At 46.1% G+C, this 27,122-nt stretch overlaps 1 protein-coding gene across 5 annotated transcripts in view; it reads left to right on the top strand.

The window, feature by feature from the left end:
- Window positions 1–27,122, top strand: part of CELF5 (CUGBP Elav-like family member 5) — a 250,729-nt gene that overhangs the window by 171,620 nt on the left and 51,987 nt on the right. The window contains exon 1 of one of the 5 annotated variants that reach the window (XM_063914441.1): window positions 4,335–4,524. The exons of 2 other annotated variants lie outside the window; for them this stretch is intronic. Coding sequence is in view for 1 of the 3 variants with exons in the window: in XM_063914440.1 (XP_063770510.1) it covers window positions 18,987–19,143 (157 nt within the window). In the remaining 2 variants the exon portion in view is untranslated. Of the gene's footprint in view, window positions 1–4,334; window positions 4,525–18,979; window positions 19,144–27,122 lie in introns of those variants that run through there. 2 more of the 5 variants (XM_063914440.1, XM_063914443.1) reach the window with 2 other exon arrangements.

Here is a 27,122-nt window from a genome sequence, read left to right as displayed (position 1 = left end):
AAATAAGGATTGTTACAGCAAAAACTGGGACCTGCATACCTGCCAACTTTGTCCCGTCGGCAAGAGGGACACAATGCTCCCGAAAAGGGGCGTGGTCTATGGAAAGGGGGCGTGGCTTCGCGGGAGGACCCGTGATCGCGAGCTACGCCCCTGTTTTTGGCACTGAGGGGGCATGCCCAGCGCTCTGTGAGCCGCTGGCATGCCCCCTCTCCCTCTGTCTGCACTGAATAGACGCTGTGCGCATGCGCATAGCGTCTATTCACCGCTGCTCTGCTAAGCAGGGCAGCGAGAGACGGAGCCTCCCAACTGCCCCCCCCCCCCCCCCCCACCGCGGGACACTGCGGCCCGCGGGTGGGACAGCGGGACAGTCCCCAAAAAACAGGACTGTCCCGCGAAAATCGGGACAGTTGGGAGGTATGGACCTGGCAGTGGAGGATTTACCACAAGGCAACCAAAGCGGCTGCTTAGGGCTCTGTTGGTCTCAGGGGGCCCTGCTGGTCCCAGGGTGGGGGGGGGGGGGGGGCCCACTGACAAAGCCATATAAAGGACATTTCCGGGGGAGCAACAGGTTCACCAAAATTGTCCAAAACATCCACCTGCTACAATCAGGGCTGAGGGGAGGCACACACTGACTTTTGATATATCAATATGCTATTATACTCTATTTTAAGTACTACCATGTATAGGAGATGCCTACTACAATCAGTGGGGTACTGATATATAATGAATACAGTCACACTAACTGAGGGGTGTAATAATGGGTATTATAAGCGATGGGTGACCTGCTAGACTGCTACAATCAGGAAGGGGTGGGGGTAGGCACTCATATACAATGCAACACTAATGTGATTAGGTGTAATAATAAGTATTATAAGGTATGGGTGCCTGCATTATGTATTGTATTGACTATACAGATGGAGCCGCGCTCATCTGAGGCGGCTCCGTCGCACACTAGCGTTCCCGGCGTGACTAGGCGATCCATCCGCCTAGTCATGCCGGGCGTGCACTGAGACGCTCCCATTCTAGTGAATGGGGTGCGTGCATGTCATGGACGTGCGCGCCCGGAACCCGGTGATAGGTGCGCCCAGGCGGGCGCGCCCAGGCACAGACGGAGCCACGATTAGCATGACTTCATCTGTATATCAGTGCCTGCTGATGGGGGCACACTGAGTAATGTTTGAGGAAAAGGGGCCCCAAATCCGTGTCTTGTTTAGGGCCCTATGAGGTTTAAATCCTCCTCTGGGGCCTGGGCAAGATGGGGTGTAATAGATAAACAAGGGTTAAATAAGTAAATAAAAAATTACATAAACGATGAGATGAGAGAAATGTTCATAACTGTTTTATTGAACCAAACATTTGGTTGTGAAATAATGCACTTTTTTCATTGGTGGCATTGACCTTTGGTGTTCCCAGTGCTAGCCCAACCACACCACACCACACAGTGAATGACTTAGGTTCCCAGTGCTAGCCCAACCACACCACACAGTGAATGACTTAGGTTCCCAGTGCTAGCCCAACCACACCACACAGTGAATGACTTATGTTCCCAGTGCTAGCCCAACCACACCACACAGTGAATGACTTATGTTTCTAGTGCTAGCCCAACCACACCACACAGTGAATGACTTATGTTCCCAGTGCTAGCCCAACCACACCACACAGTGAATGACTTATGTTTCCAGTGCTAGCCCAACCACACCACACAGTGAATGACTTATGTTCCCAGTGCTAGCCCAACCACACCACACAGTGAATGACTTATGTTCCCAGTGCTAGCCCAACCACACCACACAGTGAATGACTTATGTTTCCAGTGCTAGCCCAACCACACCACACAGTGAATGACTTATGTTCCCAGTGCTAGCCCAACCACACCACACAGTGAATGACTTATGTTCCCAGTGCTAGCCCAACCACACCACACAGTGAATGACTTATGTTTCCAGTGCTAGCCCAACCACACCACACAGTGAATGACTTATGTTCCCAGTGCTAGCCCAACCACACCACACAGTGAATGACTTATGTTCCCAGTGCTAGCCCAACCACACCACACCACACAGTGAATGACTTATGTTTCCAGTGCTAGCCCAACCACACCACACAGTGAATGACTTATGTTCCCAGTGCTAGCCCAACCACACCACACAGTGAATGACTTATCTGTAATTGCCACAGCTCAAGAATGTGTCCATGCAAATGCGGACCATGCAGACCTGCAAGTATTGGCAATGCGCCTGTTGACAGGGGCATCTTTGGCATCTGTTATAGGTGGGCCTTAGTCCGAACCCATGAGCATAACTTGCCGGAAGATAGCCATATATGCCTCTTCCATATCTTATGTGCCCAAATACTCTTTTTTGTAAGCAAGTTTCTTTTGTGCAAATTTGCTCCCATTTAATTTCCAACTCTGGCATTTTAATGTTACTAGCTGATGTGCCCAGTTTGAACCCGGCAGAGGTTTGCTGGGCGTAACATTTTACCCCTATTCACCCACTGAGGAGTCAAAAAATCCCTGCTTAGTGGGTGGCTGCAAATAACTGTCCCCTTTTTCCAGGTCACCCAGCAGGGGCACAGGGAGAGTTCACTAACTTTCACATTTTCCAAAGCATTATGGTGATGCATTGTAAATGTCAGGCGGATGTTTTGCCACATAACTCCGAAACAAGACAACCAATTACAACACTAATATAATTCTGTAAATCCAGGAGCTTTAATTTGGTATATGATGTGCCCTGCTCAGGCATCATAGAAATAAATCACTCCAAAATTCATCATTCTGTGTCTTACATGCCGACATTCTGGCTGCTCTCTCCGGGAGAGAGCAGCCAGGTTGGCTCAGCAGGAGGGCGGGGCAGACTATGACGTAAAGAGGGGGTGGGCTGGAGGCGGTATGGAGGTGGGGTGGAGGCTTTACAGGGGCGGGGTTACAATGGCACCTCCTTTAAGCCACATCCCTGCTCTGTAATGCCACGATCACCGGTATTATCCTGCAAGGGGCGTGGCTATGATGACGCAATTCAGCAAGAATCACGTCATCGACTGCCCGAACCACTCACTTTAATCACTAAGTGGGCGGCCGGGCAGGAGGGGACTTGAAGAATCGGGAGACTTGCCTGCTCTTCCAGGGGGGCGCGGGAGGGTCACTCGATTTTCGGGTGCCTCCCGGCCATTCCGAGAGAGTAGGCAAGTATGTTCTGTGTTAATGTAAAGATAATTACAATACATTGATATCACAGATAGATATCTTTGGGGACACTTCAGATGTTTTATTGTGCCCAGTTGGGCCTGTCACTTTAGGTGGTACGATATGCAAATGTTTATTCTGGTGTCAAGTGCCCATTGCTTTTTGTGCTTGTTGTGCCCAAAAGCACTAGGTTTAGCCGCACAGAATGGCCAGGCTGCTCAGGCTTCTGAATATGTGTAGAATGAGCCCTACTCATGTGCAGCCCTCCCACCAGTATAGTTGTATACAAACCATTGGTTCTGTGTACCATACCTCCCAACATGACCCTCTCCAGGAGGGACAGAATGCTCTGCTCCTGGGCATCCTCTTTAATTTATGATTGCCATCACCTGTGCTGAAACACCTTTCTTATCCATTAACCAGTTCAATACAGGTGTTGGCAATCATACATTAAGAGGGAAGTCCAGGAGCAGAGCATTCTGTCCTTCCTGGAGAGGGTCATGTTGGGAGGTATGGTGTACAACTCATACTTGCCTACCTGACCCTCTCCATAAGGGAGAAAATGTTCTGTTCCTGGACTTTTCTGGTAATGTATGATTGCCATCACCTGTGGTGAGCTAGTTAATTGATAAGAAAGTTGTTTCAGCACAGGTGATGGCAATCATACATTACCAGGAAAGTCCAGGAACAGAGCATTTTCTCCCTCATGGAGAGGGTCAGGTAGGCAAGTATGGTACAACTACTGTATAATCAGGCCCCATGTACTTATGTGATCCTATAGCGTGGACCTCCTTGTCGGTTATGTCATGCTGCATACATTGACCCTCTTCTCTCTACAGGGGCGGTAAAGTGCAGCACATCCCCCGTACAGAATACTAGTGCATGGTGGGAAGTAGTGCACGGATGTATGAGAAACTCTCCTTCAAAGACTCCTAATCACCATGACCCTTTAATTTATCATATGACTGCCTTGAGCTCATCAGTGTAAATTTTACCCACCTTAGTCAGATATCTGTAAATTATAAAATGATGGGATAGTTTGATTTTATTTCCCAATACATTCGAATTAGAACTTGGCTGTGTTTAATAATTGTTTAATCAATGAGTGTTTATAGATTAAGAGTTGCTAGATGAAAAAGCAGCCTCCAGGGCTTTTTCTCTGAGAGTTTTATATGGCTAGTGCAGGAATCAGCAGCATGCAGTTTTCCAGCTGTAGCTGAACTTGAAGTCCCAGAAAGAAATTCTCACCAGCCAGTGCAAAGTCAAACAGGAGCTTTCTCAGGACAAGCAGCAGACAACTTAGTTATATTGTAGAAATGAAATAGCTTCACTTTAAAGTAAGACAATGATCTATACTTATAATAACGTTGTAAGAGTTGTGCCTGTACATAGAAAGTAAGTGTGCTCCTTGGGACTGTGTATGAACTATGGAGACAAAGTAAAAAAAAAAAATCGGAATTTTTGTTTGTCTGTTTGTGCCGGGATGAATTTGGATTTTGTTGTCACTATTGTATAGTTTAGTCACCTAAAAGATGAGAGGAGCAATAAAGGAAAAACCAGACGCTTGACACTCAGCGTGTGCAGTATGCTGGCTCTTAAAGCCAAAAAATACTATATATCTATATAAATATTGTTTTTTGGGGACAAAGATACTTCTAGGGACTTTTTATGAACTATGGAGACAATTTTTTTTTTTTATTAGACTTTGCACAGACTTCTCAAGTCCAAAACGACTATATGTATATAAATATATACATACAATAAATACATCTATTGCACACCCCAAATGCAGTTCTATATGTACTAGTTACCAGCTCACCAAAATGACGTAGCAACACAACAGTAATGTCAGCGCTGGTGGCTGTGCACACCCGAACAAAGCAACACCTGAATTGCTCCTTCGGGTGCCATCTAGTGGCCACCGACCGGAAAACACTTGAATCCCCCCTTTAGAGGTGAGGAGCAGCGTTATTCAGGCAAGCTTATCAAATTCCAGAACCGCTCACATAACCTTCATAAGCTTTCCTATCCAGTTATATCCCCACTGTGCAGTCCACACATGTCCTCCACATATTTTCTCTTTCTTCACTTTCCCTTCCTCCTGACCCTGGTTCATCATTGCTGTGCAACCCACCTAGAACCTTTGCAATCTGGTGGACAACTATGCAATAGATAGCACCTATCCTTGTATATACATGCCTATTTCCCAATAGATTGTAAGTTAGCGAGCAGGGCCTTCCTACCTCTATGACTGTTTGTTATTACCCAGTTTTGTCTTATCATTGTGTCCAGTTGTAAACTGCAACAGAATTTGCTGTGCTACATAAGAAACTGATAATAAATAAATAAATAAATAAAATAAATAACCTTTTATTATATAGGATACATATACAGAAGGATACATATATAAATAAATAAATAGATAAATATATCTCAAGAGCTACTGTATGTCGCAGGAAAATCTGCATACAGTATAAATCACTAATCAAGCAGCTTATCGTTACTTATGCAGTTGCAGTATACTGTAAATGTCAATCCAGTAGATGATCTACCAAGACAAATACTACATATCATAGAGCATGGGTCTTCATCTTGTGGCCCTCCAGCTGCTGTGGAACTAGACATCCCAGCATGCCCTGCCACAGTTTTAATGTATGCTAAACCTGAGGCAGGGCATGCTGGGATGTCTAGTTCCAAAGCAGCTGGATGCCTGCAGGTTGAAGACCCATGTCATGGAATCTCTGTTCATGTTACTTGCAACTTTTGAGTGTTAAGGGGGGTACTCACGGAGAGATCCATGCTTAAAATCTAAGCAATCTGACTAGATTGCTTAGATTTTAAGAACAGATCACTCGTGTGTACCCCCCTTAGCGATAGCGATGCGCGGCCCCGCACATCGCTATCGCCGGTGCTAGATTGGCCTGCATGCCGGCCAATCTAGCACGTCGCTCATTTCACCCGCTGGGTGAAATGAGCGGCCCCCAGTCCTTCCCCGCATCGCTCAGCACACATCGTGCTGTGCTGAGTGGTTCGCTCAGCACACATCTCTCCCATCTATATGGGCCATTACAGTAGGTTAAGAAGCAACGGATTTTTTGGATCTACAAGATATTTGTTTGACTAAAGTGAACTAATGGGCCCTACACATTGCGCGATCCGCCGCCGAGCTGCCCGACGGCGGATATGGGGGGGGGGGGGGGGGGGGAGTGAAGTTTCTTCACACCCCCCCCCCCCCCCCCGTCACCCGGCTCCATAGCAGTGCAGGCAAATATGGACGAGATCGTCCATAATGGCCTGCATGCACAAGCGACGGGACGCCAACGATGAACGAGCACAGGGCCGCGCATCGTTCATCGTTGGTGCCTCCACACTCAAAGATATGAACGGTGTCTTGTTCATTAATGAACAAGATCGTTCATATCTTTGAGTATTATCGCCCAGTGTGTAGGGCCCTTTAGACTGGACTGTGAGATTGATTGCCCCTTGAATAGGATTTTGTGGTTTACATAAAAAATAGATAACTGTGGATTATTGTGTAATGTCGCAGGGACAAACGCTAAGGGCTGCAGGCATAGATCTCAGGACCAGCTGCTCCTCCCATGGCCAGCTTTATGGGGCTTGTTGAGAAGTTAGTAGCCCCAAACATTTTTTTGTGTTAATCCCTGAAGGAAAAACAAACTGCAAACATGCAAATATTGTTTACAAAGAGAGAGAGAGAGAGAGAGAGTGTGTGTGTGTGTGTGAAGTTCACTCAGAAGTGCAATTCTTTGCCAGAGTGCAACTGAGAGCTATAAAATGTGTCCCATTAAAAGTTAAGGATAAGAACAAATTTCCACAAGTTCAGAGGTAATGCCAAATCCAAGTGTATTTGGAAACATTACTGTGTGGCCAGTGCCATGTGACTGCCATACACTATTAGCGCCAATGTGAAGTACAGTACTTAGAAATAAAGAAATTACATAATTTAATGAAAATAGAATAACAATATTAATACTTATGATTTATAGCCTACCATGTGGCCAGCTGGGTGGCTAGTCACCATCATTCTGTTATGATGGTGGATCTGTTTTTATGCGGAGGCCTGGGACTGTAGGCCCTCCCGCTCCATTGTTAATCTGGCCATGTTATGTGATATACATTGGGGTAAATTTACTGAGGTGGGAGTTTTCTTGAACTGGTGATGTTGCCCATAGCAACCAATAAGATTATATCTATTATCTTCTAGAAGCAGCTAGACAAATGTCAAGTAGACTCTGATTGGTTGCTATGAGCAACATCGCCAGGTCTAAAAAACTCCCATCTCAGTAAATTTACCCCATTGTGTGAGAATGCATCACCACACAGCCATGTATGGATGTAAAATGAAATGTATACAGCAGTGTGTGTTTTACAGATCACCTTGCTGATGCACTGATTTACTCATTATTGGCTGGCACACGAGTTCCACAGTTGATGCCAATTGTTATTTCAATTGAGATACTGAGGAGATATGTAAAACATGCACTGTTATAGGACTGGAGTTGGGGAACACTTAAGGCCCATATACACGGTGAGATTTGGGCTAACCCCGATTCTCACTATGCGACAGGGGCTGGGTAGGCATTGCAAGCACATAATGAGTGTGCTTGCGATACTGACTATGGGGGGTAATTCCAAGTTGATCGCAGCAGGAATTTGGTTAGCAGTTGGGCAAAACCATGTGCAGTGCAGGGGGGGGCAGATATAACATGTGCAGAGAGAGTTAGATTTGGGTGGGGTGTGTTCAATCTGCAATCTAATTTGCAGTGTAAAAATAAAGCAGCCAGTATTTACCCTGCACAGAAACAATATAACCCACCCAAATCTAACTCTCTTTGCACATGTTATATCTGCCTCCCCTGCAGTGCACATGGTTTTGCCCAATTGCTATCAAAAATCCTGCTGCGATCAACTTGGAATTACCCCCTATGTGCGATTTTGGCTAAGTGTCAATTTTGACTATCTCTTCTATAGAGATAGTCAAAATTGACTTGCCTGCACAGTTTATATAGGCCTGCGATGCCGACCGTGCAGGACCGCGCATCGGCATCGAATCGGGATCGCAAGGTGACTTTCACCTTGCGAACTGCACTAACTTTTCTTACGATTTTGACTATATAGTCAAAATCGTAAGAAAATATCTCACACCATTAGACATTACCAGAGAATTCAGAAGATGGAGCATAGGAAATTCCCAGGTTGTTAAAAATTGCGAGAAATGTAGCAGTTTGCCCCTTGTCCAGTCACCTAACTGGTGGAAAGAGCGCATATACCATAATAAAAGCATTTGCAATCTCTGTTAAATGCGTCTATTATGTATCATTAATGGTAATTCAACTAAATACTTTTTTTCACTCATTCCTTGTTTATAAGGCTAATTACACATGGGAACTAAACTCGTTTTGTAGCACTTTGTAAACACAAACAACAGAAGAAAACGAATAGTATTATGATATATGGGTTAGTACACATTTGCTTTTAAAACAGTTTCCTGTTGTTGTGTGAATGCTTCTTGCTGTATTTTATTGTCCAGCAATTGTGAAATTTCTGTTACGCCAATCTACAAGATCTTATGAGCTCAACCCTTTGTCTCATGGCTGCACTTCCTTTGTCCACCTCGTCTGTACTTGTTCTCTTTTCATGTGTGACTATGGGGTCTATTTACTAATCCTTAGATGGAGATAAAGCGGTCGGAGATAAAGTACCAGCCAATCAGCTCCTAACTGCCATGTTACATGCTGGGTTTGAAAAATGACAGGAGCTGGTTGGGCGAGACTTTATATATCCGTCCGCTTTATCTTCATTTAAGGCTTAGTAAAGATTATTGTCCATATTGGCATGAATGTATAAGCAACCCAGCACCAACGATGAACGAATGCAGGGCCGCGGATCTTTCATCGTTGGTGCATACACACTGGAAGATATGAATGATATCTCGTTCATTAATGATTGTTCATATCTTTCAGTGTAATCGGCCAGTGTGTAGGGCCTATTACTGTCCAGCCATGTTTAGTATTGTGGTGCCTTACAAGTTCACCTTAATAGGATGATATGATGCATCCCAGGCCAAAGTATGTAGCCTATTTTTTTACATTCTTCATTCACCACTACTAAGGAAGTCTTAACTGTAACTCTCATTTCTGTATCTAATAAAATAAAAGCACAGCTCTTCTGAACTGCTTCATAAACATACACTAGGCATATGAAGAACTAATGAAGCTTTCATGTAGCATTTGACAATCTTTCATGCAAAGCTAAACCATAAAACTGAAATTGATGCCTTGGGTACACTGTCTGAAAGTTGATCTTTCATTTTGATACGTGAGCATTAAATGCAGGGTGTAAACCATTTTCCTGCACAACCCCATGGATGAAATGATATTGTAAGAGTGTTAGAGGGGATACATATAAGCACTTATCTTAAGCCCATGGTATTTTCCATTTAAGCTGCAATTACCAAAGCTTGAATGGGTGGTAAAATATACATCATTGCTCTCTATAGAAAACAGTATTGTCATTACAGTACATTTGCCAAATGCTTTATAGTGCATGGGCGCTGCTTGTGTGCACTGATAATTCTGTTCACTACAGGGATCAATTATATGTCTTTTACCAATAAAGTTATGGTGACTGTATCTAGAACAGAATGTGCCATGGGCACAAAATAAGCACAGGTGTGTATCATCCCTATTTTATCTTCTTAATATAGGAATCTGATATTTCTTTGTGTGGTGAATTAGATATGATGCTGTGTTTATGAATATATGCATGTCTAGGTAGTGCCCAGGAATCTCTCTGATGCACCTCACTTAAAGATTCCCCCAATGTATGCTTTTCATTCGGTGTCAGCTTCTGTGCATTTAACACAGACACACACACACACAAATGCACATACACAGACACTGGAGAAACAAGGTACAAGTGCATGTGCCTCTAAGCGCTGGTTGCCACGACGACAGCAAATGTCAGGTTCCGTGCAGTGAATAGCCGTTTCCATGGTAACCCCATCCTTTTCAGAGAGGTGCTGTTATAGCTGGAGTGACAGGTCTGGGGGAGGGGAGAGGTATGGGGTAGGCTGGAGTGTCTGGATCGTGTGGAGTGTATGTCCCTTTGAGCATATATGTGCCGCTCTGTGCTATGGCGTACATTGCTCTGCATGAGAAAGACCTGCATTTGTTCTGCATGCTACAAAGATCAGCATTTTGTATTTGCAGTTATGTGTAAAACATATATTTCTATTCAAGCCATTTATTTCCATGACTCTGCATGTAATCCGTGTGCATTTATCTATGTATGCTATACATGTTCCAGACATATATTGCAAAGGTGGCAGATGGACATGCATTGCTTTGCTTCATATAGGTATGTGCTGCTACCAGATGTGGTTCTTTACTGTGCATGGTAGCAATGTTTTTGTATTATTGTGGTTGCATGTTGCTCATTTTGATAGCAAATTATATTTTAATAGAAAATAACTTTTTATTTATATATATTATATACATTACACCATTTTACTGTATGTCAGTATTTACAGCATACTTCTATATTTTGCAGTGAGCACAACTCAGTTCTGTAGAGGGGTGCCAGATTTTCACTGCTGTCCCTCAGATGCCTTCCCCAACCCCCCCAGCTAATGTGAGATACACTGTGTGCTCCCCTCCTGTACCACAGCTCCATCTGTTTGCGGATCTCCCAGAGCTTTTAGCTTAGGAGAGGGACAGTGCTGAACACTAGGGGAGTCTGTGTGTGCTGTGTGGGAGAGAACAGCTGGGGAACAGCTATGTACAGAGGTGAAAGCAGGCAGAGGAAGAGAGAAACATGGACAGCGTAATCCAGAAGTAGAAATTAAGTGTAATTGAGAGGCTAAAGATAGAGTGAAATGCAAACGGTAGGAAAAGGGAGGATGACACATAATGATTCTTCATATAGACACACCAAGCCGGGTGACATGAGAGCAAGACCGGAATGATACAGTACAGAGTCAGTGACACAGAAATACAGAGAGACAGATGCAAAGCCCCAGGCAGAAGTACAGAGACATACACAAACAGACAGAAAGAGGCAGGGATATGTTTAGACAGTGATAGGAATGCAGGAGCGAGTGGGAAAGAAAACAAGGGGGAATTGCTTATACATTTAAACCATATTTCTCTAACGTCCTAGTGGATGCTGGGGACTCCGAAAGGACCATGGGGAATAGCGGCTCCGCAGGAGACTGGGCACAAAAGTAAAAGCTTTAGGACTACCTGGTGTGCACTGGCTCCTCCCCCTATGACCCTCCTCCAAGCCTCAGTTAGATTTTTGTGCCCGAACGAGAAGGGTGCATACTAAGGGGCTCTCCTGAGCTGCTTAGAGTAAAAGTTTAAAGTAGGTTTTTTTATTTTCAGTGAGTCCTGCTGGCAACAGGCTCACTGCACCGAGGGACTAAGGGAAGAAGAAGCGAACTCACCTGCGTGCAGAGTGGATTGGGCTTCTTAGGCTACTGGACATTAGCTCCAGAGGGACGATCACAGGCCCAGCCATGGATGGGTCCCAGAGCCGCGCCGCCGGCCCCCTTACAGAGCCAGAAGACTGAAGAGGTCCGGAAAATCGGCGGCAGAAGACGTCCTGTCTTCAATAAGGTAGCGCACAGCACCGCAGCTGTGCGCCATTGCTCTCAGCACACTTCACACTCCGGTCACTGAGGGTGCAGGGCGCTGGGGGGGGCGCCCTGAGACGGAATAAAAATACCTTTTTTGGCAAAAAAAAAAAAAAAAATACATCACATATAGCTCCTGGGCTATATGGATGCATTTAACCCCTGCCAATTTTTCCATAAAAAAGCGGGAGAAAGGCCGCCGAGAAGGGGGCGGAGCCTATCTCCTCAGCACACTGGCGCCATTTTTTCCTCACAGCTCCGTTGGAGGAAGGCTCCCTGACTCTCCCCTGCAGTCCTGCACTACAGAAACAGGGTAAAACAAGAGAGGGGGGGGCACTAATTTGGCAGATAAATATATACAGCAGCTATATCAGGGAAAAACACTTATATAAGGTTATCCCTATATATATATAGCGCTCTGGTGTGTGCTGGCAAACTCTCCCTCTGTCTCCCCAAAGGGCTAGTGGGGTCCTGTCCTCTATCAGAGCATTCCCTGTGTGTGTGCTGTGTGTCGGTACGTTGTGTCGACATGTATGAGGAGGAAAATGGTGTGGAGGCGGAGCAATTGCCTGTGTTAGTGATGTCACCCCCTAGGGAGTCGACATCTGACTGGATGGTCTTATGGAAAGAATTACGTGATAGTGTCAGCACTTTACAAAAGACTGTTGACGACATGAGACAGCCGGCAAATCAGTTAATACCTGTACAGGCGTCTCAAACACCGTCAGGGGCTATAAAACGCCCGTTACCTCAGGTCGATACAGACACTGACACGGACACTGACTCCAGTGTCGACGGTGAGGAAACAAACGTATTTTCCAGTAGGGCCACACGTTACATGATCACGGCAATGAAGGAGGTTTTGAACATTTCTGATACTACAAGTACCACAAAAAAGGGTATTATGTGGGGTGTGAAAAAACTACCCGTAGTTTTTCCTGAATCAGATGAATTAAATGAGGTGTGTGATGAAGCGTGGGTTTCCCCCGATAAAAAACTGCTAATTTCTAAAAAATTATTGGCATTATACCCTTTCCCGCCAGAGGTTAGGGCATGTTGGGAAACACCCCCTAGGGGTAGATAAGGCGCTCACACGCTTATCAAAACAAGTGGCGTTACCGTCTCCTGATACGGCCGCCCTCAAGGAACCAGCTGATAGGAAGCTGGAAAATATCCTAAAAAGTATATACTGTACACACATACTGGTATTATACTGCGACCAGCAATCGCCTCAGCCTGGATGTGCAGTGCTGGGGTGGCTTGGTCGGATTCCCTGACTGAAAATATTGATACCCTGGACAGGGACAATATATTATTGACTATAGAGCATTTAAAGGATGCATTTCTATATATGCGTGATGCACAGAGGGATATTTGCACTCTGGCATCAAGAGTAAGTGCGCTGTCCATTTCTGCCAGAAGAGGGTTATGGACGCGACAGTGGTCAGGTGATGCGGATTCCAAACGGCATATGGAAGTATTGCCGTATAAAGGGGAGGAGTTATTTGGGGTCGGTCTATCGGACCTGGTGGCCACGGCAACGGCTGGGAAATCCACCTTTTTACCCCAGGTCACCTCTCAGCAGAAAAAGATACCGTCTTTTCAGGCTCAGTCCTTTCGTCCCCACAAGGGCAAGCGGGCAAAAGGCCACTCATATCTGCCCCGGGGCAGAGGAAGGGGAAAAAGACTGCAGCAGACAGCCTCTTCCCACGAACAGAAGCCCTCCCCCGCTTCTGCCAAGTTGCCCTTCTCACCAAGGGTACCTCAGGTTTGTGGTACAGAACTGTCACTATCAGTTTCAGACGCTGCCGTTTGGATTGTCCACGGCACCCCGGGTCTTTACCAAGGTAATGGCCGAAATGATGATTCTTCTTCGAAGAAAAGGCGTCTTAATTATCCCTTACTTGGACGATCTCCTGATAAGGGCAAGGTCCAGAGAACAGTTAGAGGTCGGAGTAGCACTATCTCAAGTAGTACTACGACAGCACGGATGGATTCTAAATATTCCAAAATCGCAGCTGATTCCGACGACACGTCTGCTGTTCCTAGGGATGATTCTGGACACAGTACAGAAAAAGGTGTTTCTCCCGGAGGAGAAAGCCAGGGAGTTATCCGACCTAGTCAGGAACCTCCTAAGACCAGGCCAAGTGTCAGTGCATCAATGCACAAGGGTCCTGGGAAAGATGGTGGCTTCTTACGAAGCGATTCCATTCGGCAGATTCCACGCAAGAACTTTTCAGTGGGATCTGCTGGACAAATGGTCCGGATCGCATCTTCAAATGCATCAGCGGATAACCCTGTCTCCAAGGACAAGGGTGTCTCTCCTGTGGTGGTTACAGAGTGCTCATCTCCTAGAGGGCCGCAGATTCGGCATTCAGGATTGGGTCCTGGTGACCACGGATGCCAGCCTGAGAGGCTGGGGAGCAGTCACACAGGGAAAAAATTTCCAGGGCTTGTGGTCAAGCATGGAAACGTCACTTCACATAAATATCCTGGAACTAAGGGCCATTTACAATGCCCTAAGTCAGGCAAGGCCTCTGCTTCAGGGTCAGCCGGTGTTGATCCAGTCGGACAACATCACGGCAGTCGCCCACGTAAACAGACAGGGCGGCACAAGAAACAGGAGGGCAATGACGGAAGTTGCAAGGATTCTTCGCTGGGCGGAAAATCATGTGATAGCACTGTCAGCAGTGTTCATTCCGGGAGTGGACAACTGGGAAGCAGACTTCCTCAGCAGACACGATCTCCACCCGGGGGAGTGGGGACTTCACCCAGAAGTCTTCCACATGATTGTGAACCGTTGGGAACAACCAAAGGTGGACATGATGGCGTCCCGCCTCAACAAAAAACTGGACAGATATTGCGCCAGGTCAAGGGATCCTCAGGCAATAGCTGTGGACGCTCTGGTAACACCGTGGGTGTACCAGTCAGTGTATGTGTTCCCTCCTCTGCCTCTCATACCCAAGGTACTGAGAATCATAAGAAGGAGAGGAGTAAAGACTATACTCGTGGCTCCGGATTGGCCAAGAAGGACTTGGTACCCGGAAATTCAAGAGATGCTCACGGAAGACCCGTGGCCTCTACCTCTAAGAAAGGACCTGCTCCAGCAGGGACCATGTCTGTTCCAAGACTTACCGCGGCTGCGTTTGACGGCATGGCGGTTGAACGCCGGATTCTGAAGGAAAAAGGCATTCCAGATGAAGTCATCCCTACCCTGATCAAAGCCAGGAAGGATGTAACTGTGCAACATTATCACCGTATTTGGCGTAAATATGTTGCGTGGTGTGAGGCCAGGAAGGCCCCTACAGAGGAATTTCAACTGGGTCGATTCCTGCATTTCCTGCAAACAGGACTGTCTATGGGCCTCAAATTAGGGTCCATTAAGGTTCAAATTTCGGCCCTGTCAATATTCTTCCAAAAAGAACTAGCTTCAGTTCCTGAAGTTCAGACGTTTGTCAAGGGGGTACTGCATATACAGCCTCCTTTTGTGCCTCCAGTGGCACCTTGGGATCTCAATGTAGTTTTGGGATTCCTAAAATCACATTGGTTTGAACCACTCACCACTGTGGACTTAAAATATCTCACATGGAAAGTGGTAATGCTGTTAGCCCTGGCTTCAGCCAGGCGTGTATCAGAATTGGCGGCTTTATCCTATAAAAGCCCTTACCTAATTTTTCATACGGACAGGGCAGATTTGAGGACTCGTCCTCAATTTCTCCCGAAGGTGGTTTCAGCATTTCACTTAAACCAGCCTATTGTGGTGCCTGCGGCTACTAGGGACTTGGAGGATTCCAAGTTGCTGGACGTAGTCGGGGCCCTGAAAATATATGTTTCCAGGACGGCTGAAGTCAGAAAATCTGACTCGCTGTTTATCCTGTATGCACCCAACAAGCTGGGTGCTCCTGCTTCTAAGCAGACGATTGCTCGTTGGATTTGTAGTACAATTCAGCTGGCACATTCTGTGGCAGGCCTGCCACAGCCAAAATCTGTAAAAGCCCATTCCACACGGAAAGTGGGCTCATCTTGGGCGGCTGCCCGAGGGGTCTCGGCTTTACAACTTTGCCGAGCAGCTACTTGGTCAGGGGCAAATACGTTTGCAAAATTCTACAAATTTGATACCCTGGCTGAGGAGGACCTGGAGTTCTCTCATTCGGTGCTGCAGAGTCATCCGCACTCTCCCGCCCGTTTGGGAGCTTTGGTATAATCCCCATGGTCCTTTCGGAGTCCCCAGCATCCACTAGGACGTTAGAGAAAATAAGAATTTACTTACCGATAATTCTATTTCTCATAGTCCGTAGTGGATGCTGGGCGCCCATCCCAAGTGCGGATTGTCTGCAATACTTGTACATAGTTATTGTTACAAAAATCGGGTTATTATTGTTGTGAGCCATCTTTTCAGAGGCTCCTCTGTTATCATACTGTTAACTGGGTTCAGATCACAGGTTGTACAGTGTGGCTGGTATGAGTCTTACCCGGGATTCAAAATCCTTCCTTATTGTGTACGCTCGTCCGGGCACAGTACCTAACTGAGGCTTGGAGGAGGGTCATAGGGGGAGGAGCCAGTGCACACCAGGTGATCCTAAAGCTTTTACTTTTGTGCCCAGTCTCCTGCGGAGCCGCTATTCCCCATGGTCCTTTCGGAGTCCCCAGCATCCACTACGGACTATGAGAAATAGAATTATCGGTAAGTAAATTATTATTTTTAAAGCTGAACATACTTTAATGTATGTAATTAATACTAGCATACACCACAGCACTTTACATTAAGTACATTAAGTAAGAAAACAAGCCTGTGTATTAACAAGCAGACAGATAGGAGAGAGTGCCCTGCCTGTGAGCTTACCATAAAATAGATGTTTCATACATGAGATGAAGTGATTGGTGCAGCCAGATTGCAGAGGGAAGTAGAGTTCAGTGGGGCGATATGATATAGCACACACCAAACTATGGATGATGTTTGTTATACTTGCGCTACGAATGTTTTGTGTCTTTCCCTAGAATATAAACGTTTGCTGCGACACTTATGTTGCCTGACTGTCAATCACTCTGGGGGTCATTCCGAGTTGTTCGCTCGTTATTTTTTTGTCGCAACGGAGCGATTAGTCGCTAATGCGCATGCGCAATGTCCGCAGTGCGACTGCGCCAAGTAAATTTGCTATGCAGTTAGGTATTTTACTCACGGCATTACGAGGTTTTTTCTTCGTTCTGTTGATCGTAATGTGATTGACAGGAAGTGGGTGTTTCTGGGCGGAAACTGGCCGTTTTATGGGTGTGTGCGAAAAAACGCTACAGTTTCTGGGAAAAACGCGGGAGTGGCTGGAGAAACGGAGGAGTGTCTAGGCGAACGCTGGGTGTGTTTGTGACGTCAAACCAGGAACGAAACTGACTGAACTGATCGCAGATGCCGAGTAAGTGTGGAGCTACTCAGAAACTGCTAAGAAGTGTCTATTCGCAATTTTGCTAATCTTTCGTTCGCAATTTTGATAAGCTAAGATTCACTCCCAGTAGGCGGCGGCTTAGCGTGTGCAAAGCTGCTAAAAGCAGCTTGCGAGCGAACAACTCGGAATGAGGGCCTCTGTGTCCAAAGCCTCACTGTGACCACCGTCAGTAATCAGTTGTGACACATACGCATGCGCAGTACAAACAAAATGGCCCAACTGTGCAGACATTAGCATAGCGTCCACCTGTAAATCAGAGCCTATGAATATGAATAACATATACAGTATAATGCACATGTAAATAGCGGCGTGGCTTCATAGGGAAGGAGCGTGGCCACAGAATAGTACCATATCACATTACACTGCACAGTAGTGTCCGTCAGTCACATTACACCACACAGTAGTGTCCCTTATACCATGTTAGAGCCTTTTACACACACACGGTAGCGCAAAGCCCCTTATACACGTTGCGCCATTTAGCACCTTATGCACATTGCACCAGGTAGACCCTTATACACACTGCGACAGGTAACCCCTTATACACACTGCGACAGGTAACCCCTTATACACATTGCACCAGGTAGACCCTTATACACAGTGCCCTTATTAAGTTCCCCCCATGCAATGCCCTCATTAGTAGTGGCCCCAGTAGTAATGCCCCCAGTGGTAATGTCCCCTTGTAGTATTGCCCCCAGTAGTAATCCTCCATACTTATGCCCTCAGTAGAGATGCCCCCAGTAGACATGCCCCCTGTAGTTATGCCCCCTAGTAGCGCCGTTTACACAACACACACACACACAAAACAACAACACAGTACTACATCAGCCCCGCTCCTGCTTCCGAACCGCTGCTCCCCACCTGGCCGCCCGCTCCTCAGAACTATGGGAGAGACAGCATGGCGTCACTCCCATAGTGCCGCACAGCCGCACACTGCTTGAGCCAGAAGCCGGAGCTCAGGATTGAGCTCCGGCTAGTACTGAGGGGAAGGTTCTGGCTGCAGCGAGCGCCCACACAGCCTGCGGGGTGACTGCGGTCGCGCACTCAGGCCGCAGCACCCCAGTCACCCGCCCGGCTTGCCCACACCTAGAACCGCTCTTGATAACAATAAATGTAGAAATTATATAACAATAATATAATGTAATCCCTTATATAAATTATCAAGATTTAGCAGCCAATTATGAATTCCTTGCATGCTTGTTCTTTTATACAGGTGACCAAACGCCAAGGTGAAATAATAATTGACTGTAGTTAATAGGTGTTTTTTTTCAAATATACAAACTTTAAAAGATACTTATTTTGGGGATGTAGTTATGTGACCGGCGGTCAGGAGACTGACAGTCACATAACCTCCCCCTACATCCCGCCCCCTTACAATTCCGACGGTCGGCATGCCGACCAACAGGGATTATTCCCACTTGTGTGTGTCCACAACACCCATAGAGTCACCACCGAGCCCGCCGAGTGGCGAGCTCAAGGGGCTTGCTGCACTCACCACACCCCGCCGGGATTCCACTGCACCCATACCACACCCCTTATTTTGTTGTACATAAAAACTTTTATTCTTTCCTTGAGTTTTTCAATTTTATTGAAACCTTGTAACCACGTCACAAAATTGTACTCCGCTGTAGCTTCTGCATCACATCGTGTAGCTGCTCCCTGATATGCTGGTTGGGGCTCTTCCATTTTCTCTTAGCTCTGACTGGACATGGCAGTGTGTGGGTGTCCTGCATATTTCATAGTCATTACTGAAATATTCTGGCATGCTGCTGGGACCGAAAAGAACTTGAAGGAAATCACCCGTGTGCATCAAGGAATAGAGTTGTGTCATAGGATCTGTAGATTAGCGGAGAGTAACCTGGGAGGTAAGTAAATTGTATACTTTGCTAATTCTTATAGTAGAATACACCATGCATAGAAATACATCACATAAAATGAAAGAAGTGAAATGCTGCATATTATAAATTATGCTTTACTTAAAGTAATGAAACAAATTAGTATGTTTTGCAATATTTTAAACATGTTATTTGTAGTGAAGGTGGCACTGGATGCCAAGGTCAGGGTTTTCGGACCACTGTGTATGTGTTAGAGGGCATGCCAGGCCATGCATGAACATTTGCTTCCACAGGGGCATGGTGAAGAGGTAAGTTAGCCTTACCGCTGCAAGTCAGCATTGCCGGTGAGCTCAGGGCCGGTGCAAGGTTTCTCGGCACCCTAGGCAAAACTTCTGCCTTCTGCCCCTTCCCCCTACCCACCCTTCAGATGAAAGGCATGCTGCTCTCACCCCCTCCTTCCTACTCTGTTAACTGTCAGCTGTTCTATCCCCCCCAAAATCTGTGTGCATGCTGCTGCTCATCCCCCCAGACTGTGTGCATGCCTGCTCCTTATCTCCTCCCCCCACCCCCTCACCACACCGCTGCTCTCGCTCTCTTTCCTTATCAATGCAGAGAGTGCACTGTGCAGCCACCTTACCTGCAGGCTGCGATGCAGAGTTGGAACTGAGTAGTCTGTGAAAGAGCCTGGAATGAAGAGCAGTGCTGCATGTCTCCCCCAGCCAGGACTCCAGGAGCTGTCACAGTTACTGCCTGTGCCGGTTGGAGGTGGAGCTGGAGGCTGCAATACGGGAGCTTAGCAGCCACGGCTACTGTAAGATACGCATTCTGGGGGATTGCAGTGGCTGTGAAAGGTAGGACTATGCTACCTTTTTTACGCAGCTGTAGCAGGCCGCCCCCTCAGGTCCCGGCGCCCCTAGGCAGCTGCCTAAAGCTGCCTAGTGGAAGCTCCGGCCCTGGGTGAGCTGAGCATGGGTTATACTAGTGTTCTGTCACCAGGGGCAGATTAAGAGAGGAGGGTGCCTGTGTGCATGCTCCTTGCGGGCCCCCTCCTGTCAGCGGCCGCCGCACTGTAGGCTCTGGCTTTGTGCCAGAGTCTACCGTGCATGGGCAGGTCTCAGGGAAAATGGCGCCCACACCTTATTTCCAGGGACATATCTACTGCGCATGTGCGGGGCACCGGGAAAATGGTGGCCGCACCTTATTTCCGGGGTCATTTCTACTGCGCATGTGCAGGTCTCTGGGAAAATGACACCTGTGCCTTATTTTTGGAAACATATCTACTGCACATGCGCTGGACTCCGTCGGGGTAAGTATAATTATATGGGACAGCCTGACCCAGGGTGCTGTGTGCACCACACACCCTGCACCCTCTATAGATACACCAATGTCTGTGACAGCTCTTAATATACTGAGAGAGAAAAAAAAGAGGTCTGTCCTGTGAAAACCAGAAGCCCGAATCATACTAGTCCTTTAACTTATATTACTATGCCGTCAGGCCTATATAAGATAAAATGTGTTATGAAATTGAAGAACCGAGCAATTAGCCACTTCTGCAGTTTTGCCGCCCTATATGTTATTTTCACAAATTTAGGATTGTCTAAAGGCCCAAGTTTTAGGATCAGACCATTACATATACCAAACAGGGAAATACCTTCCAAGTACATATTAATACAAAGTGCTTGCCATGGAAAGCTGTGTATAATCTATATAGTTTTCTATTATTTACTTCTGAGCCAGATATTTCTAGAAAGTAATGTAATGTAAAAGAGGAGCAATATAGGGATAGGAAAACTCCAAACAGACTCGGGGCCATACTCTGATGGAGAAACTGCATCTGCCATAGGGTTAGTGCAAATTTCTACGGTGCAACAGATGGTGGTTTCTTAGGATGCACCAATCAGTATTACTGTGTATACGAATACTGACAGTGGGTATCTCAGTCCTTGCACGTTTGTCGGCAAGGATGTAAACCAGGGGAGGAGCTTGTAGCGGCATTTGCATAAGTCGTAGATGGCTACAAATCAAGCTTTTAGGATGCCTTACAAACTCCGTTTGGGTAACGATGTTTGAATCCCAGAGTGACAGACTGCTCAACTGAAATGACACTAGAAGGTTCAGGATCAGATGTTGTCACCAAGGGAACCTCATGCTAATGTAACTCCATAACGTCAGGAACAGCCTCTGTTGCAAACCCAGATGGGTATGCATAAAGCCCCACATTGCTTGCTTGGCTGTGCCCAGGTATCAACTTTGTCTTGGCCTTTACTAAATCTAAGCACAGAATACATTTATGTTACATATACACCTTATACACATAGCCTGAAGGTCCATTTTAGCCAATATTTTTTATAACTTTGTGCATTAAACAAAGTGTGTGTACCTTCACACAATTTATTTATGTTCCATATACACCTTATACACACAGCCTGAAGGTTATTTAATACAATATTTTTAATAACTTTGTGTATTAAACAAAGTTTGTGCACATTGAGTCATCAAAAAACAAAGGTTTCACTATCTCACTCTCACTCAAAAAAGTCCGTATTTTGGAATATTCCGTATTTCGGAATATTTGGATATGGGATACTCAACCTGTATTAGAATTCGGAGGACATGTATTGTTGCCCATTGTCACTGCAAACTTGCGCAAGTACACCATTTCTTTCAAAGAATGTTCTCAGAACAGCAATTGTTTTCTCAGATGTAGTGGACTTCATCTTTATTACCTCAGGCCATTTTGAATGAGCATCCACTGCAAAAAGAAACATAAAAACCATGAACGGTCCAGTAAAGTCAGTGTGTACATGCTGCCATGGAGATGGCGGTCATTCCCAGGGGTGTAACGGGGCTCTGGGCGGTGAATTGTAAACTCTCTCACATTCTTGTCAATGTTTCGATTTGGCCACCAATGCTGGCCACCATACCATCTAGCAAAACTTAATTTTCACTTTGCCCAGATGACTCTCATGTACATTTTCCAGAACTCTCTTTCACAGTTTTGGTGGTATTACTACTCTGGACCCACATATTAGTGTTCCCGGTCAGACTGAAAGTTGATCTTTCCTTGCTGAAAATCATCAGTATTGAGCATTGCAATATTTAGGCCGTCCTTTGACAGTCCAGTTAATTACTTTAGACAGCTGAGGGTCCTTCCTCATATCACAATTGATCATATTGGTAATAGGTAGCTGTTCTATCAACATGTTGTGATACACTTCCATTGGTCTTTATTATTGTTTTCCTCACTTTGGGGCAAGGTAGAACATCACGGACCATCAGCATTACCATGCAGTTTCGTTCAATTAAACATCATGCATGTGTGCACCCAGGAACAATGACCAACTTTGAAGACAAGCAGTACTCATGGCTGGAACTCCCTTTTAAGGGTTGAAAATTGATACTAATGGTTGATGATCAGTTATCAATGTGAACTTTTGTAACATTTCTTTACCCTCCATACTCTCGATCAATTTGAGCATAATTTATCACTACTGCTGTCAAGCACCATGAAGCAAACATTATTGTTTTCTTGCTTCTATCTCTCATTTGATGTGACAACACTGCTCCAATGCCATATGGTGAGGCACAATTGCCAGTTTTTGGATCAAAATGGGCAAGTACTTTAAACAGATGTAATCAGTCTTTTTGTTTCTGAAAATCCTTTTTCACAGTCTTTTGTCCACTTTTACTGTGCATTTGTCTGTAGAAGGGCATTTAGTGGGTGTAGTACTGTGTGGGTGTAGTACTGTGGAAATGTCCAGCAAAAACTTGTTGTAATAATTCACTAGGCCCAAGTAAGATCTGTGACACACACTGGGGTTGGGGTGTTTGCAGTACTGCCTCAGTTTTATCAGTAGCCTTGTGCAGGCCCTCCCTGTTGGTTACATCCCCACAACAGGAAATGCTTGTTTGGAAAAATGTACATTTGTCTTTATTGACTCTGAGTCTGTATTCCTGTAGTCAGGTTAATACTCTTTCCAAATTGTTTAGATGGTCCTCATAATCTTTGCCTATCATAATTATGTCATCCAGGTGACACTGTGGACCTGGTATTCCTTGTAGGACTTGATCCATTGCTCTCTGCCATAGTGCTGAGGCTGAAGATAGTCCAAACTCAATACAGTTATATTGGAATAAGCATTTAGATGTATTGATAGGTATTTCTCGGACGTTTACTCTATTTCCATCTCTAAGTATGCCTGAGCTTGGTCAACTTTGGAGAAACTGTCGCCCCCTGAGAAAGCCACAAAAATGTCCTCTATTATAGTGTGTATTACTGGCTTTATTGTCTTTGTCAGATGTGGATACGTCCCACTTTGTCCTTCTTTACCACGGGATCTATAGGTATAGCCCATTCACTCCATTCTATGGTGGTGAGTATACCAAAGTTTCTATAATTCCTCCTCCACCCCTGGTTGAATAGCATATGGTACCATATGGGCTTTATGAAATTTAGTATCAGCATTTTGGATCCACCGCTATACTATCCTTAGGGGTATATTCAATTAAAGTCGGATCCAATCCGCCATGCATTTGTCGGAATGGATCCAACAACCCCTATTCAAATCTCATCCCAATTCGACTTTTTCAAGTCGAATTGAGATGAGGGACCCAGAGGGGCGGGGAGCCGCGGGGACAGCCGCCGGAGATCAGTGCTACAGTAGCGCTGAAGGAGAATGTCACACAGCCGCCCGACCTCACGGCAGTATCCACCCAGGGTGGAAGCTGCCGTGAGCGGCGCGGCTGTGTGACATCCTGCTACAGCGCAACTGATCTCCCTTGTATGCCCGCGGTTTTCCCCCGTCTCCCTGCGGCTCCCACCCCCTCTCCTCCTCTCGGGTCCCACATCTCAGTCCGACATTTTTTTATGTCAGATTGAGATGGTCGAAAAGGCAGTTTTCGACACAAGCATGTGGATCGGCAGCTATTCCGCCGATCCACGTGCTTTTCGACAAGTCGAATTTCTCGACTTGTCGAATAGCATTGAATAGGTTAAATCACGTTTCGACCTTAAAAAGTCAAAAACTGCCGTCTTTTCGACAGACGGCAGTTTTCGAAACCAGTTGAATATACCCCTCAATGTCCTTTAATGTCCATGTCCTACCAGTTTAGAAAGTCCTTTAGTAGCTGTGTTTTTTTTGGACATATAAGATGTGGTAGGCTGACACATGTGAATGGATTGGATGAATTTTCCTTATCCATTTGTGGCCCAATAGTGCTGGTCCACCCTGTGGAAGTATGTATAAATGGGTGTGAATTAACTTATAGACAGTAAAAAGGTCTACAGTCAATAGGTCAACACCATATGGTCGACAGTCAATAGGTTGACATTGTCAAAAGGTCGACATGAAAAAGACAAACAGTACAAAAATTCATCAGGGTCAAAAGGTCGACATGAAAATGGTCAACACAAAAAAGGTTGACACAATTTTTATTTTATTTTGTATGTTTTAACCATGTATGACCCAAATTAGCAGAAATGCGGCATCTCACGCTGGCTTCGCTTGTCATGCATTGGGCACGGTGGTTATTAAAAGTAATAGTTTGTTACATGGAGAGTAAATTCAGCAAAAGTTGTAAAAACATGAAGAAAACCGCCAAAATGTGTTGACCATATGTGTGTCGACCATTGTCACGTTGACCTTTTGAGTCTGTCGACCTAATGTACCAGTCAAACTTTTGTACTGTCTACTTTTTACGTGTCGACAATTTGACCCAGTCAACCTTTTCTACCTGTCGACCTATTGACTGTCACTCATGTGGTGCCAACTAATTGACTGTCAATCATGTGGTGCCGGCCTATTGACTGTCAATCATGTGGTGCCGACCTATTGACTGTAGACCTTGTCACTATCTATCATCCACCTCCTGGTAGAAATAGAGTTTATGTATGTTTGTATTTCACCAGCGCTTAGGACAGCGGTTAGCAATTATGTGCAGATCATTATCAATGTTATCTTTAAAGGAATATATGCAGACAGGTGTTTGTGATCACTGACAGAGCAGAACCTGTATCTAACGCCTAGTGTAATTCCTTCCACCTCCATACTGACCCAAATCACTTGGCATGTCCCTTTTCCATTATGGTGTGTAGCTCTAGGCAGCTTAGCCCTTTTTCTGTCCCATTACTATCAACAGAATCTGACTCACTGTCGGATACCTGATGCAGCGGGTCTTGTATATTTTCTCCCGTGGTCTTTTGACACTTGCAGGCATTTGTGTGCTCTCCCTGACCGGCACATCTTTCAATATGGCCTTTTTTGCAACATTTTCTACACACTAATCGATCCATGGGGGTCATTCTGAGTTGATCGCTAGCTGCTGTTGTTCGCAGCGCAGTGATCAGGCTAAAAATTGGCATTTCTATGCATGAGTATGCACCGCAATGCGCACGCGCGACGTACGGGTACAAAGCCATTTGTTGTTTCGTACAGGTTCTAGCAAAGTTTTCAGTTGCACTGACGGCCGCAAGAAGATTGACAGCAAGGGGGCGTTTTTGGGTGTCAACTGACCGTTTTCAGGGAGTGTTTGCAAAAACGCAGACGTGTCTGAAAAAACGCATGCGTGGCTGGGCGGGTGTATGACGTCAAATCCGGACACGAATAGGCTGAAGTGATCGCAAGTGATCGTAGGTTCAGAGCTACTCAGAAACTGCACAAACTGTTTTTGCAGAGCTTGACTGCACATGCGTTCGCACTTCTGCTAAGCTAAAATACACTCCCCAGTGGGTGGCGGCATAGCGTTTGCACGGCTGCTAAAACTAGCTAGCGAGCGATCAACTCGGAATGATCCCCAATGTACTAAGCCGAGGAGATAAAGTAGAGAGAGAAAAAGTACCAGCCAACCAGCTCCTGTCATTTTTCAGACACAGCCTATAACATATCAGTAGGAGCTAATTTGCTGGCTCTTTATCGCTTTTTAAGGGGCTTAGTACATATGCTCCACAGTCTTTAAGCCAGCATTGACTGGCATCATGTGAGGACTTCCCAAAGTGGACCCAGGACTGTCTCTGATTCCAGTGGTATGGATGTGCTGTACATTCTAGTCCCTTTTGTTGCACTTCTGATGCATCCTTGGTCAGACTTGTCTACTCTCCCGGAATGGCCGGGAGGCTCCCGAAAATCGGGTGACCCTCCCGGCCCCCCGGAAGAGCAGGCAAGTCTCCCGATTACAGGGGACCCCCCAAGCCCGGCCGCCCACTTAGCGAGTAAAGTGGGCGGTCCGGGCAGGCGATGACGCGATTCTTGTTGAATTGCGTCATCGTAGCCACGCCCCCTGCTGTATAATGCCATAATAGCGGCATTACACAGTGTGGGGGGGGGGGGCTTACACGGCACGATCCCCATAGTCACGCCCCCGGCCCACCTCCACCACGCCCCCAGTCCGCCTCCGGCCCGCCCCCCTCTGCACACACATCGCAGCCCGCCCCCCTGCCGAACCGACCTGGCTGCTCTCTCCCGGAGAGAGCAGCAAAAAAGTCGGTAAGTATGTCCTTGGTTGCAGTCTTTATTGGAAATAGCTCTGGACAGTGCTAGCTTTATGGTCAGTGCAAGCTCAGCCAGCAATTTTGTTTGTGTACAGTACTTTCACTTGTCATCCCACAAACTAAATGGTCTTTTATGGCTTCTGATAACCAAACTAGTCTACTTTATCAGTCTCCTCTCCAGGAGAAGCCCAGAGAGGAGACACTGCTGGCCACTTCGAGGGGCAGGGCCGGGCTCTCCTGTCATTAGGTCTCGTCAGGGGTGGATCCAGAAGAAAATGAAAGGGGGGGGGGGGGGGGGGCACCATGATAGGGGAACGGTAAAAGCTATATTTACATGCACCTAAGGCATGCGTGCTCCCAGATAAGGGATGTGGTATCACAGGGGGCGTGGCCTCACAGAATACGCCATCAAGTAATGATTGGCTGTAGGAGCGCATCCTGGTTTATTGCCAATATTTCACCCTGATGAAAAGGCTGATTGGGACTTGAAATGTTGGTCACCTGTTCCATTAGTTATGGGAGC

The sequence above is a fragment of the Pseudophryne corroboree genome, chromosome 1 (assembly GCF_028390025.1).
Source record: "Pseudophryne corroboree isolate aPseCor3 chromosome 1, aPseCor3.hap2, whole genome shotgun sequence".
Taxonomy (NCBI): Eukaryota; Metazoa; Chordata; class Amphibia; order Anura; family Myobatrachidae; genus Pseudophryne; species Pseudophryne corroboree.
The sequence above is the reverse complement of the archived record's forward strand: the minus strand, read 5'-3'. Positions and strand labels throughout refer to the sequence as shown.